This window comes from Cyanistes caeruleus, chromosome 3 (genome assembly GCF_971803275.1).
Source record: "Cyanistes caeruleus chromosome 3, bCyaCae1.hap1.1, whole genome shotgun sequence".
Lineage (NCBI taxonomy): Eukaryota > Metazoa > Chordata > Aves > Passeriformes > Paridae > Cyanistes > Cyanistes caeruleus.
The window spans coordinates 10,369,076-10,384,357 of record NC_141703.1 but is presented as its reverse complement, the minus strand read 5'-3'; the positions used below and the strand labels follow the sequence as shown (position 1 = coordinate 10,384,357).

Below are 15,282 nucleotides of genomic sequence, written 5' to 3'. Positions count from 1 at the left end.
TTTGGGAAATATTACTTTCAGAGTTGTGATATTTTTCTCAGATATGAATCAGTGCTACTTTAATTTTTTTGTCTGCATTGCTTATTGGAAACAGACCCTGCCCTGCATGTTCATCTAAAGTCAATCCCACAGCTGACCCTGTTTAATTTCCACAACAAATGGAATGAAAATCTTTACAGTAACCTTATAAAAGGTATACACCTTTTATACTTTGTACTGTATACACCCAAGTAACATAACATATTTCTCCGGTACGCAACAGTTGATTCAAAAAGCTAATCTTTTTCACTAAGTAGATCCCTGGTTCTACCACTGGCATTGCAGAATATTGAATAAATTCAATCAAGGGGAATGCCACAATATTGAGATGCCACCTCCTTGTATTTCAGTAGAAAAGAATTGTTGGTAGGCACAAGCATTAGAATGCTTTACAAAGAGGAATAGTCCTACTACACATTAAAATCTGTGGACCTGAATTTCAAATTTGTCCTTAGAACTCATGTCTGTCTTTGTGAAAATCTATATGGGCCTTTTTCTTTAAAGGCATATGAGAGCTGAGAGCTGAAATTTTAAATATTCATGATATAAATTTATTGTAATTTATGATGTTCTGGGTGGTTCATTTGTTTGTTTCCTGAAATATTATGGGTTTTCTATTCCATTGTGAAAAAAGAAATAGATAGCTTAACATTGTAGTGTGCAAATGGGTCTGAGAACATAACAAGAAGCTCCAGCTTTGCTATCAGATCATAATCAATAAAGCTGGAAGCTTTGGTCTCTTAAGAGAAGTGCTTGGCAGTTAATTGCTAAATAGGAAATCTCTGGAAAATACTGTTTTATTATTTCTGAGCCAATAAAATGTTGACAGCTGTCATGGAAAACTAATTCAAAGAAAAAAAATCTGCTGTTTGGTACTATCATAATGTAAGAGAAGCACAAAAAAAGGAAAGAATATTTTTTTAAGACTTTATGGGTTTTTAAAGATTTTTAGTGGTTTCATGATAAACATAACACTTTTTATGATATGATGTCTTGCATAAAACTGTTTTTGATTTACCAAAGGGCAACAGTAAATCCAGGAAACAGCAACATTGCATATCATCCATATAAAATGCAGTATTAAGGGAAAGGACCACAGTTAATTTTGTGATGTTGAATGTTATAATGTTGTATTTATGGATATTGCCACTTTTTGCTTAAATAATACCTTTAATCTATTTAATGACATCAGTCACACACACAGTTATTAAGATGTTGGTTAGAGTTTTAAGGTTAAAACCAAATAATGTTGTTGTGGCAGTACTCAGTAGCTGGGCTGTGGGAAAATAATAGAACAAAACCTTTTGAAAATTATAGCATATTTACTACAGGATACACTTATTTAAAATGCAGAATTTAATTCTTTACGCTTATAAGTTACAGCTCATGGAAAAAGGTCTGCTAAGAAAGGCAGAAATCGTAGCTTGCTGGGGTTTTTTTTGTCCCAGTTAAACTCTTGGCTCATTAAGAAATGTTGCCAGAGGCAACATAAACATAAAGCTAGCAAATTTTAAAATTTCTTCCTAACTTGTTTAAAATTAAATTTTAGCCTGAGTCTTGGTGTTATAATGTTTCTGACTGAGATATACCACAACTTCTCTCTATCCCTTGCATCGAAGTCCAAACATGTTAATCTCCACTTAATCTCAGAGTGGATTAATGTTTGTGTTTAAACTTTAATTAGAATTTTTTTTGTAAAATTCAAAACTTTATCTTTGGACCCATGAATTTTTGATACCTTCCAACCTAGAACTAATTCTTCTGCAAGTTCTACCCAGTGTGCTTACAGAGTAAGCAGCTTCAAATATTTGACCTCCTAGCCATTAAGTGATATTTAACTTTGATCAACTGAATTCCAAAACTGCAAACTATACCAATGAAGGCTCTTCTATCTCTTTAGGTTATCACTGCAGGCAGATAATGCCTCAGAACTTGTAGAAACAGCCCTCTTAGCAGCCTTCAAAGCAATCATGTGGAGCTGGGGCCTGAAATACTCTTTCTCCTCTGGAGAGGAGAGAAAAACAAAAAAATTGTGTCAAATGATGAATGTGTGCTCTTTGAAAGAAACCAAAAGTAATCTTCAGGGGAGTCCCAAAATGAATTATGAGAAAGGGCCCAATAAGAATAATTGAGTCTATTGCAAAGCCCATGTGAACAATAATGTTTTGTACAGTTTTTTGCAAGCACGGTCTCAAGAATATCTGATTGACATTTCTGAAGTTTGCTGGACAGGATGTAAATCACTTTTAGCATTGACAGTTGCTTGCAATATTAGCTTCAAACTCTTTAGTGTTTCTTAAATCCCAAATATAGATTTGTAAGTGAATCAGTCCTTGAAAAGTAAGGATAGGGTATACCTTGCTTATCAGTCAACCCCAAATGTTCAAAAGCAAACTAAACACGCTCAGTCTTTGTTAACTAAAGAAGATAAGGCACACAAACATAAAGCCATTATCTGCCTTTAAAAGTGAATCTCTATCTCAGTAGCAAAGCTGCATTGTCTTGCAGCATCATTCATACAGAAGAGGGTTGGTTTGGTTGCTCTATTAGTAGTGAATAAATATTTCACGTATCAGTTTCTGCCCACATGAGTTTATTGTCTTGGTAATTACCCACACAATTATTCAAATAAAAACAAATAACCTCACCACTTTAGGATTGCCAATTAGCCTGTCTGAAGAAGTGACCTTGAACATGAGCTGACTTGTGCTATGTGCCTGTAATATATTTTTATACAAGGGGAATGCAGCTTGCATTTCAAGAGACTACAGAAACAGCACAGACAATTCATTATCAGGAATCTATAAAAAAAAAAAGTTTGTTTTTCCACTTCAGAGTTAAATCTCACCATTAGTATTTAAGTACTTATTATCTGATCAAGCTTTCAAAGAAGCTTTTAAAGAAGCCTTCCACCCCAATTATTTTTTCTATCTTTGAAAGAAATTGGATAGCAGTGAATAAATTTCTAATGTATTTTGCCTATATACTCATCCAAATTATTTCCAGAATTTCATACAACATCTTCATTATGTGCCTTTGCAATTAAATCTCTGCAGCTTTTATGAATTTTGATTTAATATCTATTAGTGGTGATTGAATAGTATTCAACAATCACTCAAAAAAGACTATTTGAAAATGCTGTTCTCACACCCCAGAAACTTTCTGCATATCCCTAGTTTTCTAGTCAGTAAAAAAATAGCAAATACCAAGAAGCAGAATTCCAGAGTGTATCTGCTTTCAAACAGAAGTGAGATAAAAAAAATAAAAAATAAAAAAATAAAAATAAAAGGGCTACAAAAAGAGAAGATATATAGAAATTCATACAGACTTTTCTGTTATGACACCGTCCAGCGACACAGAATTATGTGAATGCCTGCACTGCACCAGAACTACCACCATGTTCTTTCCCTCCCCATCCTTCAAGTTTATTCTCAGAACAGCTGAGTACCTTCCTATAATTTTTATAGTAGTGTTAGTACTTCCCCTGTTTTCAAAAACAAGAATATTTCTAGCACCCTGAAAGGAATAAAATTTTTTTCGTTGTAATGGTAGATTGTCATCCTTTTCATAGAGCTGCTGTCCAAAAATCTGCAATTGTGCATCATTTCTATCATGGTAACCAAGTAATTTTTGACAGTATTTGTAGCTTGTCTTCGAGTGTGTTCTGGTTACAGTCATAAAGGGGCTGTCTACATCCTTTGCTAGGTCTTTCCCTAATAATTCTTTCTGATCTTCAGAAACTTCACTACTGAGCTGATATTTTCATCATATTTATAGCATACTGCTAGATTTGGCTCTCCTTGTGTTACACATTACTATATTGAAGTGTCTTTTTAAACCTTTTATTGATACACTTATTTATTGTTTAATATAAAATGTTTCTGTGGGAAATATTACTCATGTTTAATTTTGAAAATAATTTGCTTCTTGATAAGAGTTTTGTCAAAGATATGCAACTAGATGGTCACTTCAATTTTGAAGTTTTAGGGTTACCTATTTTGCTGGTTCTGCCTGGGACTGAGTTAATTTTCTTCACAGCACCATGTATGGTTCAGTGGTTTGCACTGGTGGCCAAAAAAAGTGTTGGTAACCCAGGGATGTTTCAGCCATTGCTGAGCAGGGCTTCCACAGCCTTGTCTCTCTCACTCTGCCCTTCCAGCGAGCAGGCTGGGCTTTGAAAGGACACAGCCAGGACAGCTGACCTGAGCACCACACAGGGTCATGCTCAGCAACAAAAAGAGGTGGGGAAAAGGGTTTCCAAAATTGTCATTGCATGGGGACTGGTTGAATATTAGTCTCCTGGAGATAATTTCTCCTGCATCACTTGCTTTCACTCCTTTTTTCTTTGATTTATAATATCATCCAAACCTCAAACCATGAGTTTTCTCCCTTTTGCCTTTTCTATAATCTCCACCAAAGTATGAGGAGATGAGGAGTCTTGTGATGTTTTGCTGCCTACTGGAGTTAACCCACCACACCCACAAAACCACTTCTAATGTAAAATTTTGTTTGTGACCTGCTTAGGAACTGTACCAACAAAATAACTCTTTTTTTTTTTTTTTTTTTTTTTTTTTTTTTAAATGGTGTTAGACTGTCCTCTACTTAATGGGAGGATCATTAAATATACCTCCTGCTGAAGTTCTTCCCACCGAGTATTAAACTTCTCAAGTTTCTCATTTATCAATTCATCCAAGATTCCACCATCTGTCAAAGTCTGAGCCAGCTCCCGAATCTGGTTGCGATTATCTTCTGGATGCCTCATTAAACGTTCCAAAGACTGAAAAAAGTCAAAAAAAGGAGTTTATTTTCATTTTTTAAAATAGAGTTCTACAGAGCTATTTCAATTTGCCTAAATAATATAAGGAAGAAATTTCATATTTCATATACAATGAAAGGAGAGAAAAAAAAGATGAAATACTTATGTTCCATGCCTTGACAACTAATGTTCTGTTCTAAGTATCATGAAGCATGAATATTTTTCACAAAGCAATAAATAAATTTACTGATAATTTTAAAGATGTGGACTATGCCCAATGAGTTCAGTGACAGTACTAGTATCTTAATATAAAACACTTGCTTGAGTATCTGAATGCATGAAATTCAACAGCAAAAATGGATTATCAATGCAGTATTTTGAATTTTGATGCACTATGAGCATGTATTTAATTTCTACTAATTTTAGAGGCTCCATGAATAAAAAATTAAGAATGATAAACAAAGTTGCACTGCTATGATGAAAACTTGCCCTCTCTGAAGCCTTCAACATTTTTTTGACTGGCTGAAGTGAGTTTTGTTTTTTTAAGAATGTTCATTATTACCAAAACAGACCATGACACCCAGCACAACACATTTAATATTGCTTGATTTAGGTGAATTTGAATTCAAAACCTCACTTGTCGAATCTAGTAAGAACTTAGGACTTATAAACTATTCTGCACCTTATTCAAGTGTAATGTCAGTTCATAGTTTCTTTAAAATGGCATGAAATTTACAGTTTATCAGCACATATGATTTGGTTATTATTTAAGTCAGCACTTACATCTAGAGACTCAGAAATCTCTTCTGCACCTCCCTGGACATTTTCAGTAGCTTTGAGTTTTAGTTCAATCTCATTCAACCATTTATTTTCTGCATCCAAATATGACAATAATTCGCGCCAACATGCCCATACCTCCTGATGAAGAAAAGGTTTATTTAGATTGAAAATCTCACAGAAACTTCTCACTCATTAAAATACTGAAAACATTCATTCCTCTTCCCCAAAGCAACATGGCTGATATATGAGGCTTATGGGACCATATTAATTTTATTTGCCAGTACTCTTATGATCCAAATTAATATAAAACACTGGAAAACCGTAATTTTGATTAAACAGAGCAAAATCACAGAAAATAACATGAAAAAGTGAACTCTTCTGCAAAACACAACTCGAATCTTCATTTTCATGTATTATCCACTTTACATGCTTTCTGTAAAGTTTTCTTACATAAATATAAAAGTGAGCAGAATTTTTAAAGACCCGTGTTAGCAATTTATGTCTTTATTATAAAAATGCACTTAGATTCCTTACATATTAATTGGTTAAATCACAGGTTCATAAAATATCAGCTTTTAAGAATTCAGACTAAAATCTCAATGGAAATTAATTTTAAACCACATTTAGTGAAATTTATAGACCTTTTAAATGTTAGAGTACAAAATGCAATGTTGTAAAATGCTCTTATCCTCCTGAAATTAAATGATTGTCTAATATTTTATTTATACAGTGCCTGAAGATATTAAATAAGCAGATGAAAATAGCACTTAATACAAAAACAAAACATTTAAATACTCCATAAATAATCTTTTTTTTTGTTCCTTTTTTTTTGTTGTTGTTAGTAGAAGTTACAATAATATTATTGAAATGCATTACACTCTTGGCAGATCAAGCTTCCCAGAATACAATTCATCTCACCTAACTTTGCTCACACCAAATTTGGGTTATAGAGGGATATTAACATGCAACAACACACCATCAATGATCAGGGTAAATACAGATTACCAGTTTAAACTACACACCTAATTTTCCACAGTTAAGTTTAGACAAGCTAAACTTTACTCTGATATATTATTGTCCTGAATGAGGTTAGGTCTTGCAAATTATTCACAAACAAAATTTAACTCTTGCAACATTCCTAACAAAAAACCACACCCAATTCACTGTGACTGCTGTATAACAAAAATGCAGCCTCATGGCAGGAATCTGCAATGGAATTGGGCAAAATGGCAGGGTCATCTCAAAATGCATGAGAAATATTCAGGTTTCCAGCAGATCAAATGCTGCTCCCATGCTGAGATAACACCACTTGACCAGCTCCAGGGCTGTCCAGTCAAAAACCTTAGCCATGAAAGAGAGAAGCCTAGAGGAGCTGATGAAGAGAACATCACAGGGCTGCTACAAAGCCAGATTCTTGGCTTGATCTCAGGAAGGATTAGAATTTTGAGCATCCATTGCTGTCTCTGACCTAAGAGCTGTGTCTCAGGCCTCTCTTGTAACACGACTCTCTGGCAGATAAGAGTCTCAAAACAACTTTGTGTGTGGCTCATAACATAGGGTATTTGGTATATGGCTCATAAAGCCAGGATAGCCTTGGGCTACTCATGATACCATATATTACAGCTCTGTTTTCCACCTTACTTCTTGCAGTTAAAAGGGCTATAAATACAAGACTGACAAGACATCAAACCTCCAAAGTCTTCCACTTTCCATTCAGCCTGCTGCAGAGTTGCTGGTAGCTGGTAATTAGAACATCCAGCTCTTTTTTCAAAGCCTCATGAGCTGCTGGTGGAGCCTTTGCTATAAAGTTATTCACAGAATCTGTAATAAGCTTCACTTTCACTTCTTTCTGCAGGGCTTCCTCCTTTGCTCTCTGGAAAGGGAAAAAAAGGAGAAGTTGTAGTCCTGGTTTAAGAAGGAAAGCTATTTCTAGTAACTACCAGGATTCTCTGACAGAATTCAAGAGGGAGAAAAAACCCAAACAACACAACAACAAAACAAAATACAACAGGATGTATTTAATTCCCAGACTTTCTGAAATAATCTTGAATGCATCCAAAAAACTTTTATTTCATTTTGTTGCCAATACACAATACTCCATGAAATTTAACAACCATCTAGTGTTCTGGAGCTCTCACACTAATGGAACATTTCAGTATTTTTTTCCTCCAAAAAGTGCTCCAAATGGTGTTACCATCATAACTTATGAACCACAAGTGACAACAAACAAACAAACAAACCCCCAAAAAAACAAAAAAAAACCCAAAAAACCTGTTGTTTTACAAATTCATGTGTCCAGATTTAATGGTAAAATCACAAGAAAGGCAGAAAAAGAAAAAAAAACAAACTTCTCGTTGCTGTCATTATCCTGCATTTAAAAAGAAAGTCAGAAAATCATTTTTCTCTATTGTAGATAGTGTGGTCACTATTGCTCCTCCCTCCCTTGCTATGTGGTCCATGAAAGAGATTTTCATACCTAGCACTGTTCCCTCTGAAACCTTTCTGGTGTCTGTGACTGGAATCACATCACAACTGGAAACATAGGGATGTTATTAAAAAGTGTCATCAGTGCCTACAGACCTTCACAGGAATTTACAGTGAGAACTCCCTGCCCAAAAAACACTAAATCAAAACCATATTCCTGACAACTTTTTTGTTTTTCCCCTCTCTGTTTCTGAGGAAGTTCATGAACCAGAATAACTGTGATCAGACTGACACTGCTAGAGGAAGTTGACAAGTTGCTCTTGACTCTCCTCTTCTCTAGCTGTGGGAAGAAATGGAATTCTGCTCCAGATTCCTATTTCTCTGTTGTGATACCATGACAAATAATATGGTTATTTCCTAAGTCAAGGTGTCTGAAATTGCTGTACTTCATCTGGTTACAAAATATCTACTAAGAATCCATAATGGTGATTGCATATAAAACTATACATTTTACCTGTTTTAATATGCAGTGCAATGTATAAAATCGAGTTTTGCTATTTAGTTACTAAAAAAGAATTTTGTCTTTAGAGCAGATACCTGCTTTTGATATTTGTCTCATTTGCAATTGAGCTGTTCCATAAATTTCCTTATATTATGTGTATTCTGACTGGCAGCAAATAATTTGTGTCAGTAAATAAAGAGATCATAAGTTGCATGGTTTGAAACTCTCAAACACTGGAAAAATATATGGAATATTAACAGTTTGAAAACAAAGTGTTTGGTAGATTGCCAAAGTTATATACATAATGACAATCAGGTTATAATCTGGCTTCCTGAACAGCACAAGCTAAACATTTCACCTTTGAAATAAGAATTAAGCCCACATCCAGTGGCTTAACAAGAGTGTATTTAAGCACGTATCACAAATTAGTTGTTTTTTCCAGAGGCCATGTTCATCCCACATGAAGGAAACATTTTTAATTGAGATCAAAATATGCTGTTTTTATATTCCCATATTAAAGACATCATATTCATACACAGCACACACCAAGATGCATCCAAACATCCTATTTTTTTCTGCTCATTCTAATATGAAGAGAAGATATAAAACTGGTTTCACTCTGCTGCTGCTAGCGCCCAATTTTTAGGGATTATACCGTAAGTAAAAGAATGTTGAAATTACATCCAAATCAATTTCCAATAAAGCACGTCAGAAAATAAGCAATGCAGTGTTGAGGAATATCAAATATCTTCTAGCATATTCCAAACAGAAATTACTTCAAACCACCTACTGTGTTTAACTTTAGGCATGTAGATCTGAAAAGGCACTTTCCTAAAAGAAAGAGTAGACTCTCTTTACAGTGAGAGCTTCAAGAAGTTTGAACACAGCTCAAGGAATTTGTTCATCTTTTACCTTCAGCTCCTCAACAGCTTTCTGTAACTCATCAGGTGTTTTATACTCAAAATCTCTTTCCAAATATTCCTCCTCAGCTTGTGTTATCCACTCGTGCATCTCTGACAAATCCTTTCTGAGACTCACAGTCTTATCCAGACCACCTTTTAGTGCAGCCTTCTTAGCATAGGCCTTTAAGAAAGAAAAGATAACATAGTACTTGAAGCAAAGCTACTGTACAAACTTGACAATGTTTTAGCGTGAAAAGAATCAAATTAAATCCTGTATTAATAAGATTGCTGTAATTAGGCAGATGTTAACAAGTAATTAGATAGATATTAATAACAGACAATCAAAAAAGTACTACATCCTTTTTTTAGCAAATCATGGCTGTGCAGAATGAGTTTGTAATGATTCTAGAATGAAAATCTACACCATATGCTGATGTGTCAGAAAACAAATCTGGGGAAGAACATCTCCCAGGGATCATCTTCTGTAAGATGTAAAAAGAATAACCACAGGAGACTTTGAAAGTGCATTCAAGGGTGAAACCAAATGCTTTTGAGCTATAAAGTCAGATGACCTTCTCACTAGTTTGAATGCAATTTACTAGAGAATAAAGCAATATGCATATCTTTCTTCTGTTGATTAATTCATTAATGAATGCCTTAGAAAGGCAAATATCCTAAAAATATGTAAAGAAAAAAACCCAATCTCCTATGGGAATAAACTATTTATTGTAAAGGGAAAAATGCTACTGTTAAAAGTTTTACCAATCTCTAAGTGGGGGTCATATAATGCTGTAATATAGCTCATGTATAAAACTAGAACTAGAAAATATTTTAGATCACCTCATCCCAAACCATTCCCTGATTCTATGAATTGTGCATTAACCTATCAAAACTGTCTCTGATTGATCCATTTACCATCTTTCAATGGCATTAAGAAGTTTGCATCAAATATAGTAAGTTGTAGTGGTGCCATTTCCCAGAGCTGGGCTTGCAGAGCTTATTGCTCCAATATTCTGCTCTGTGGTGCTGCTTCAGCAAACATTATTTTCTGTAGTATCAGGAGAAATTTTCTTAGTATTTAGTTTTAATTTCTGACATTTATTGGTTTGTTACTCATCCTTGAGCCTTGAGCTGTTGAATGTAAATGCTGTTCTACATAAATGTTGTTTTACAGAACAAAATAGAGCAACAACCAGTGAGTATAAAAGCAGAATTGTATGTGGCTCTGCAAAATTGTCTTTTCCTCAGTCCCAGCACCAGAAGAGAAGGTAATCTCCTATCACCTGAAAAGAGTATCTGAATTCTCAATGACAACTGCCAATTGTCAGCTCTCACACTCGTATTAACTGCATGTATATCAAGCCAAGCTGACTTTTCCAAATCTTTTCAAGAAACCTCCAGAAACCAATTTTTGTATTTACTATTCATGTATTTTAATAGCTATTACCGAAAAAGTTGTATTAGAAATTCCCACTGAGAGGGAATAATTTGTGCCTTGTATTGAATGAAATTATTACAGACAGGGAAGTCAGAAGAAAACTGTGACAGACTTCTATTCTTGTATGGAAATACTTGAAATTTCTGTGAGAGAACTGCAAAGGTATCCAGCTTATTAATATCACAAAAAAAAAGGAATTAAATACTCCATGGTAGAAAGGGGGAAAACTACAAAACTGGATCAAAAAATATCTTACAGATTTCAAAGATCAACTTTTTTTTTTTATAGCATGTTTTTTAAATTAGAAAAAAAAGAGATTATTTTTCACATGTTAAGTGAATAATAAAGATTTTAGAAAATATTATACCTCATTAACAGTTAACACTTTTACTTTATTAAAATACACATTAAAAAGGTAGACAAGAGAAAGAGCAAGTAGGAAAAATTTAAAGGTAATAACATGAAAAAAAAAAATAAAAATTGAGTGGTCAAGAAGAATAAGTACCCAAATGCAATCAGTGAAATAATAGTAATTTTAAGCTTCCTTACTCTGTAAAATTGTTTATTAATAATGCCTTTAACTAAAATAAAAGAACTGTCCTTTCCTGTTATGTCCCATTCTCTCAAATCCATGTGACTGCTGGAGACTAATTTATACACATGCATATGTTCATGTACTCTTAATTCTGAGTTATTGAACTATGAACCCTTCACTGCTTTAATGCCTATTTTCACCCAGAGTAATGACATGCAATTTCAACAATGTAGAAAAAAACATAAAACTAAGAACAGAACTTGATTGTTTTGTCAAATGCCTAAACAACACCTTCACAAATCTAGTTTTGGAAGAGCCATAAATTACACTGCTGTAGATCTAATATATTAGTACATATCTTTGTTATTAAAATAGTAAGATCTTGTGTTATGATATTAATAAATATACTTTACATATACTCCTACAAGCTAAATTACACTCTGGAAAATATTAGTTGAATTAATATGTCTAAATTCAGTTTCATATCTACTGTGGAAGGACATATATCTACTGTATAGAAGGACAATTTCTGCCAATGAGGACCCTGATGATTAATTTAAAAAGAACCAGTCACAGCAGGAGACTTGGTACCTGTTGGCAAATGTGGTCCCACTGAGCATTGAGATCCTTTAGCTCTGACTCTATTCTGGAAGCAAATTCTGGCTCTGCTTCACTCTTCATTTTCTTCCCAGTCTCATTAACACTGTTCAAACTGGGCTGGATTGTCTGGATATCATTTACTAAAGCCTGAAGGAAGAGCAGAAGATTAGTCAAGCAGCATTCACACAAAGTTTTAGATACGGTATCCCTATGCAAATGTGTCTCCATGAGATTCAAATCCCCAATGGATGGGGGTCCAAATCCCCAATTAAATGAGCAGAATCAACAGACTTATCTATGAAAATAAATTAAAAAGGAATGACCAGCTGTAATGTGTGTAAAGCTATTGTATACCAAATAAAGTTATGTAACTTTTAAATGTTATTATACACTAAAAATATATACATATATAATGTTAAAATACATATATTATATCACTTAAAATGCTTCTCTTCTGTTGGTTGAAAACATGAGAAATACCTTTAATTCTGAAAGAATTAAATTTAATTTAATTAAATTTAATTTCTGAAAGAACATTCCATTATAATGGTGAAAAATAATGATAATTCTTATTTAAATAATGGCTAAGAGAAAATATGAGAGAACTTGCAGTTCTGTAAGATCACTGTGTATGTTTCATAATATTTACACATCCTGCCAGAACATCTACAGAACTTGTAAATTCCACTGAGCATATCGACAGGGACCATCATGGATTACAAGATTCACTGCACTTACACACTCTGTTGGGACAGGAAGAAGAATTTGTAAAACCTGTGATGGAAGTACCAATACTTCATGATGCTTTAAAACTCTGCTGGGATAACATCCTGGAACTTGTAAGTTTAGTGAAAAAAAGAATAGATATAACTCGCAATACCTGCAAGTTCTTTTTTAACAATCAGAAAAGTTTGTAAATCACATGAGTAACAGATACAGAAAAAAGATCTTTTGGTACAGATTAGAAAGATTAAAAAAAAAAAAAAATATGCAACATTCAGAAGTTCAACAAAGTAAATAAACAGTTGACTTTAGAGGAAAGTTACATATTATTTTGTGGATTTGATAGTGTGATCCTGCTATAAATACATGAAAAAAAAAAATGTCACTGTGTACCTCCTTCAGGTATTAAAGTCTTCTTCTTCCTAACTGAATTTTCCTTCAAACCCAGGACATGCAAAAGATTCAAACACACTGCAGGAGGCAGTCCCCTTTCTAAATGCATTTATTTTTAGGAACATCATTTGTGTAACTTCTGTATAAGCTCAGCTCACAGAGAAGAATTGAATAACTGCCAAGCAGACAGGTAATACTCACTGTACATTGCTCAAGTTGCTTTTCCAGTGCTTCTGAGTCTCCAAGGGCAGGCCACTCTTCCTTCAGGAAAACATCCACCTCAGCCATCCACTTTCTCAGTGTTTTAGTGTCATTCTGTGTATTAAAAAGACATTTAATTGCATCACACAAAACCTGACTGGCAAGAGTGTAATTCATTCTGACACTACAACTAAAATTCATTGCAATGTAATTTTATCATTATTGAACTGCCTGAAAATACAAACACAGCAAACAAGCAAAACCAATTTTAGCTGGGACTGTCATCAACACTTTAACCTGCACTCTGACCATTTCTGACCAAGTTTAATGTGTCTGTGAGCAGACAACCTTATGGTTCTCAAATTTATGCCTTCTAGATATCATTTATGTTTGGATACTGCATGCTTGTTCATTGGTTCCTTCTATGGCTTCAGATTACTCATACTTGGCATTTAATTCAGGCTCACCCATCAAATGTTCTGTGTTTTCATTTAAACTTCAGAATTCTTTTGGAAGTTATATGCTGTAGTGCCTATTTTTCTACCAGAACACAACACAGAAAAACACCTTCACTATTCAGAATGAAAAAAGCCAATGTAACTGAAAGAGATTCCCTTCAGAAACTGAAATCATATAATGACTCAATGAGTAACTTCATTACAGAGTCTCTCAATTACTGTTTCTAGCACTAGAATAGGAATATTATTTCCATAGTCTTTATTTAACTCTTGCAGTTAACAAAAAAATCTGAACATCAAATACTTGAAAAGAGGGAATGCAGCATTACATAGGTAATCTAATAACTTGAAAAGTAGAATGAGATCTAAAAAATGCCACTTAAAGTTACCTTAAAATTCCATCTTTGATAATCAGATGCACGTATAAAAATAAAATGCATAAATGGCAAAAACTTTAAATTATAAAGCATTTTTTCATCAAACTATTTCCATCACCAATGAAATACATATTGATATTACATGCTGTATGCAAAGCTGAGTTAAAGCACAAAAAAGGTTGTTAGAATAGTGACTGTGTCCTAAAATGCATACAAATATGCCTTAGCAACTATTATGAGACAAGTAACCAAAGGGAACATTTCCCTAATGTGACTGATATACTTAAAAAAACCAGGTTATCATGGAAAATGAACTGAATAAAATTATTCACACAAAAATTATCAGTATACTCCAGAATGGCAATTATCAAAACACTGTTGAAATATCTACTGTGCATTCCATTATCAACAGTAAAAATATTTCAGAATCATATTTCATAATGAAACTTTAATACCTTTACAAGAATACTTTTAGTTCATTAATGCAGTAAAATATATATCTGGTGGGATTTACTTAAAAAGAAATTAGTCTCCTGCCACCAATGAAGATCAAATGTATGACTCGCATTTTTATATCAGATTGTAAATGCATTTTCTTTATGAACACTGATTTCATCATATCCCATGCTGACACATTCCATAAATTACAACAGCTAGAACAATAATCTGGATGAGAAGTCATTCAACAAGCTCAAAAGACAATGACTTTTACATTAGATGTGAACCAGAGGGATTTCAGCAATAAATATAAGGGCTAAAATTTGTGTGCATCAACAGCTCACACTGCTTTGAATGTTTTACATGATCATGGCCACAATGCTCAGGAGCTTTTCAAAACCAGTGGGAAAACCTCTAAATTTATTGAAGGAGTAGGAGTGAAGAGGCAGAAGGGAGGGAAAAGACAAAAGTTTTAATTTCTTAAGCCAAGAATATCTTGCTTTTTTTATGTGGCACTGTTTTGGGAGTAGGGTGGTATCTGTGAGGAGAGGACAGCTGCTGTCCTGTGCTTGACACAGACAATTCCAGCTTCTCCCTGTGGAACCACCACAGGACATGGCTGATGTTGTGGTGGGCCAGTGATGCTCAGTGGCACTGTAGTTAAGAAAGGACAAAAAATGTCAGACAGACAGAGGAGGAGACGAAAAAAGTGAGAA

The 15,282-nt window shown here is 34.0% G+C and overlaps 1 protein-coding gene across 22 annotated transcripts in view; it reads right to left on the bottom strand.

Moving 5' to 3' along the window:
- The window catches only part of DMD (dystrophin), a 1,136,032-nt gene that overhangs the window by 621,871 nt on the left and 498,879 nt on the right, over positions 1-15,282 (bottom strand). For all 22 annotated transcript variants that reach the window (XM_086879790.1, XM_086879801.1, XM_086879781.1 and 19 more), the window contains 6 exons: positions 13,294-13,407; positions 11,968-12,123; positions 9,414-9,584; positions 7,266-7,448; positions 5,579-5,713; positions 4,667-4,816 (listed from right to left, as the gene is read on the bottom strand). In XM_086879790.1, coding sequence (XP_086735916.1) covers positions 4,667-4,816; positions 5,579-5,713; positions 7,266-7,448; positions 9,414-9,584; positions 11,968-12,123; positions 13,294-13,407 — 909 coding nt within the window. The remainder of the gene's footprint in view (positions 1-4,666; positions 4,817-5,578; positions 5,714-7,265; positions 7,449-9,413; positions 9,585-11,967; positions 12,124-13,293; positions 13,408-15,282) is intronic.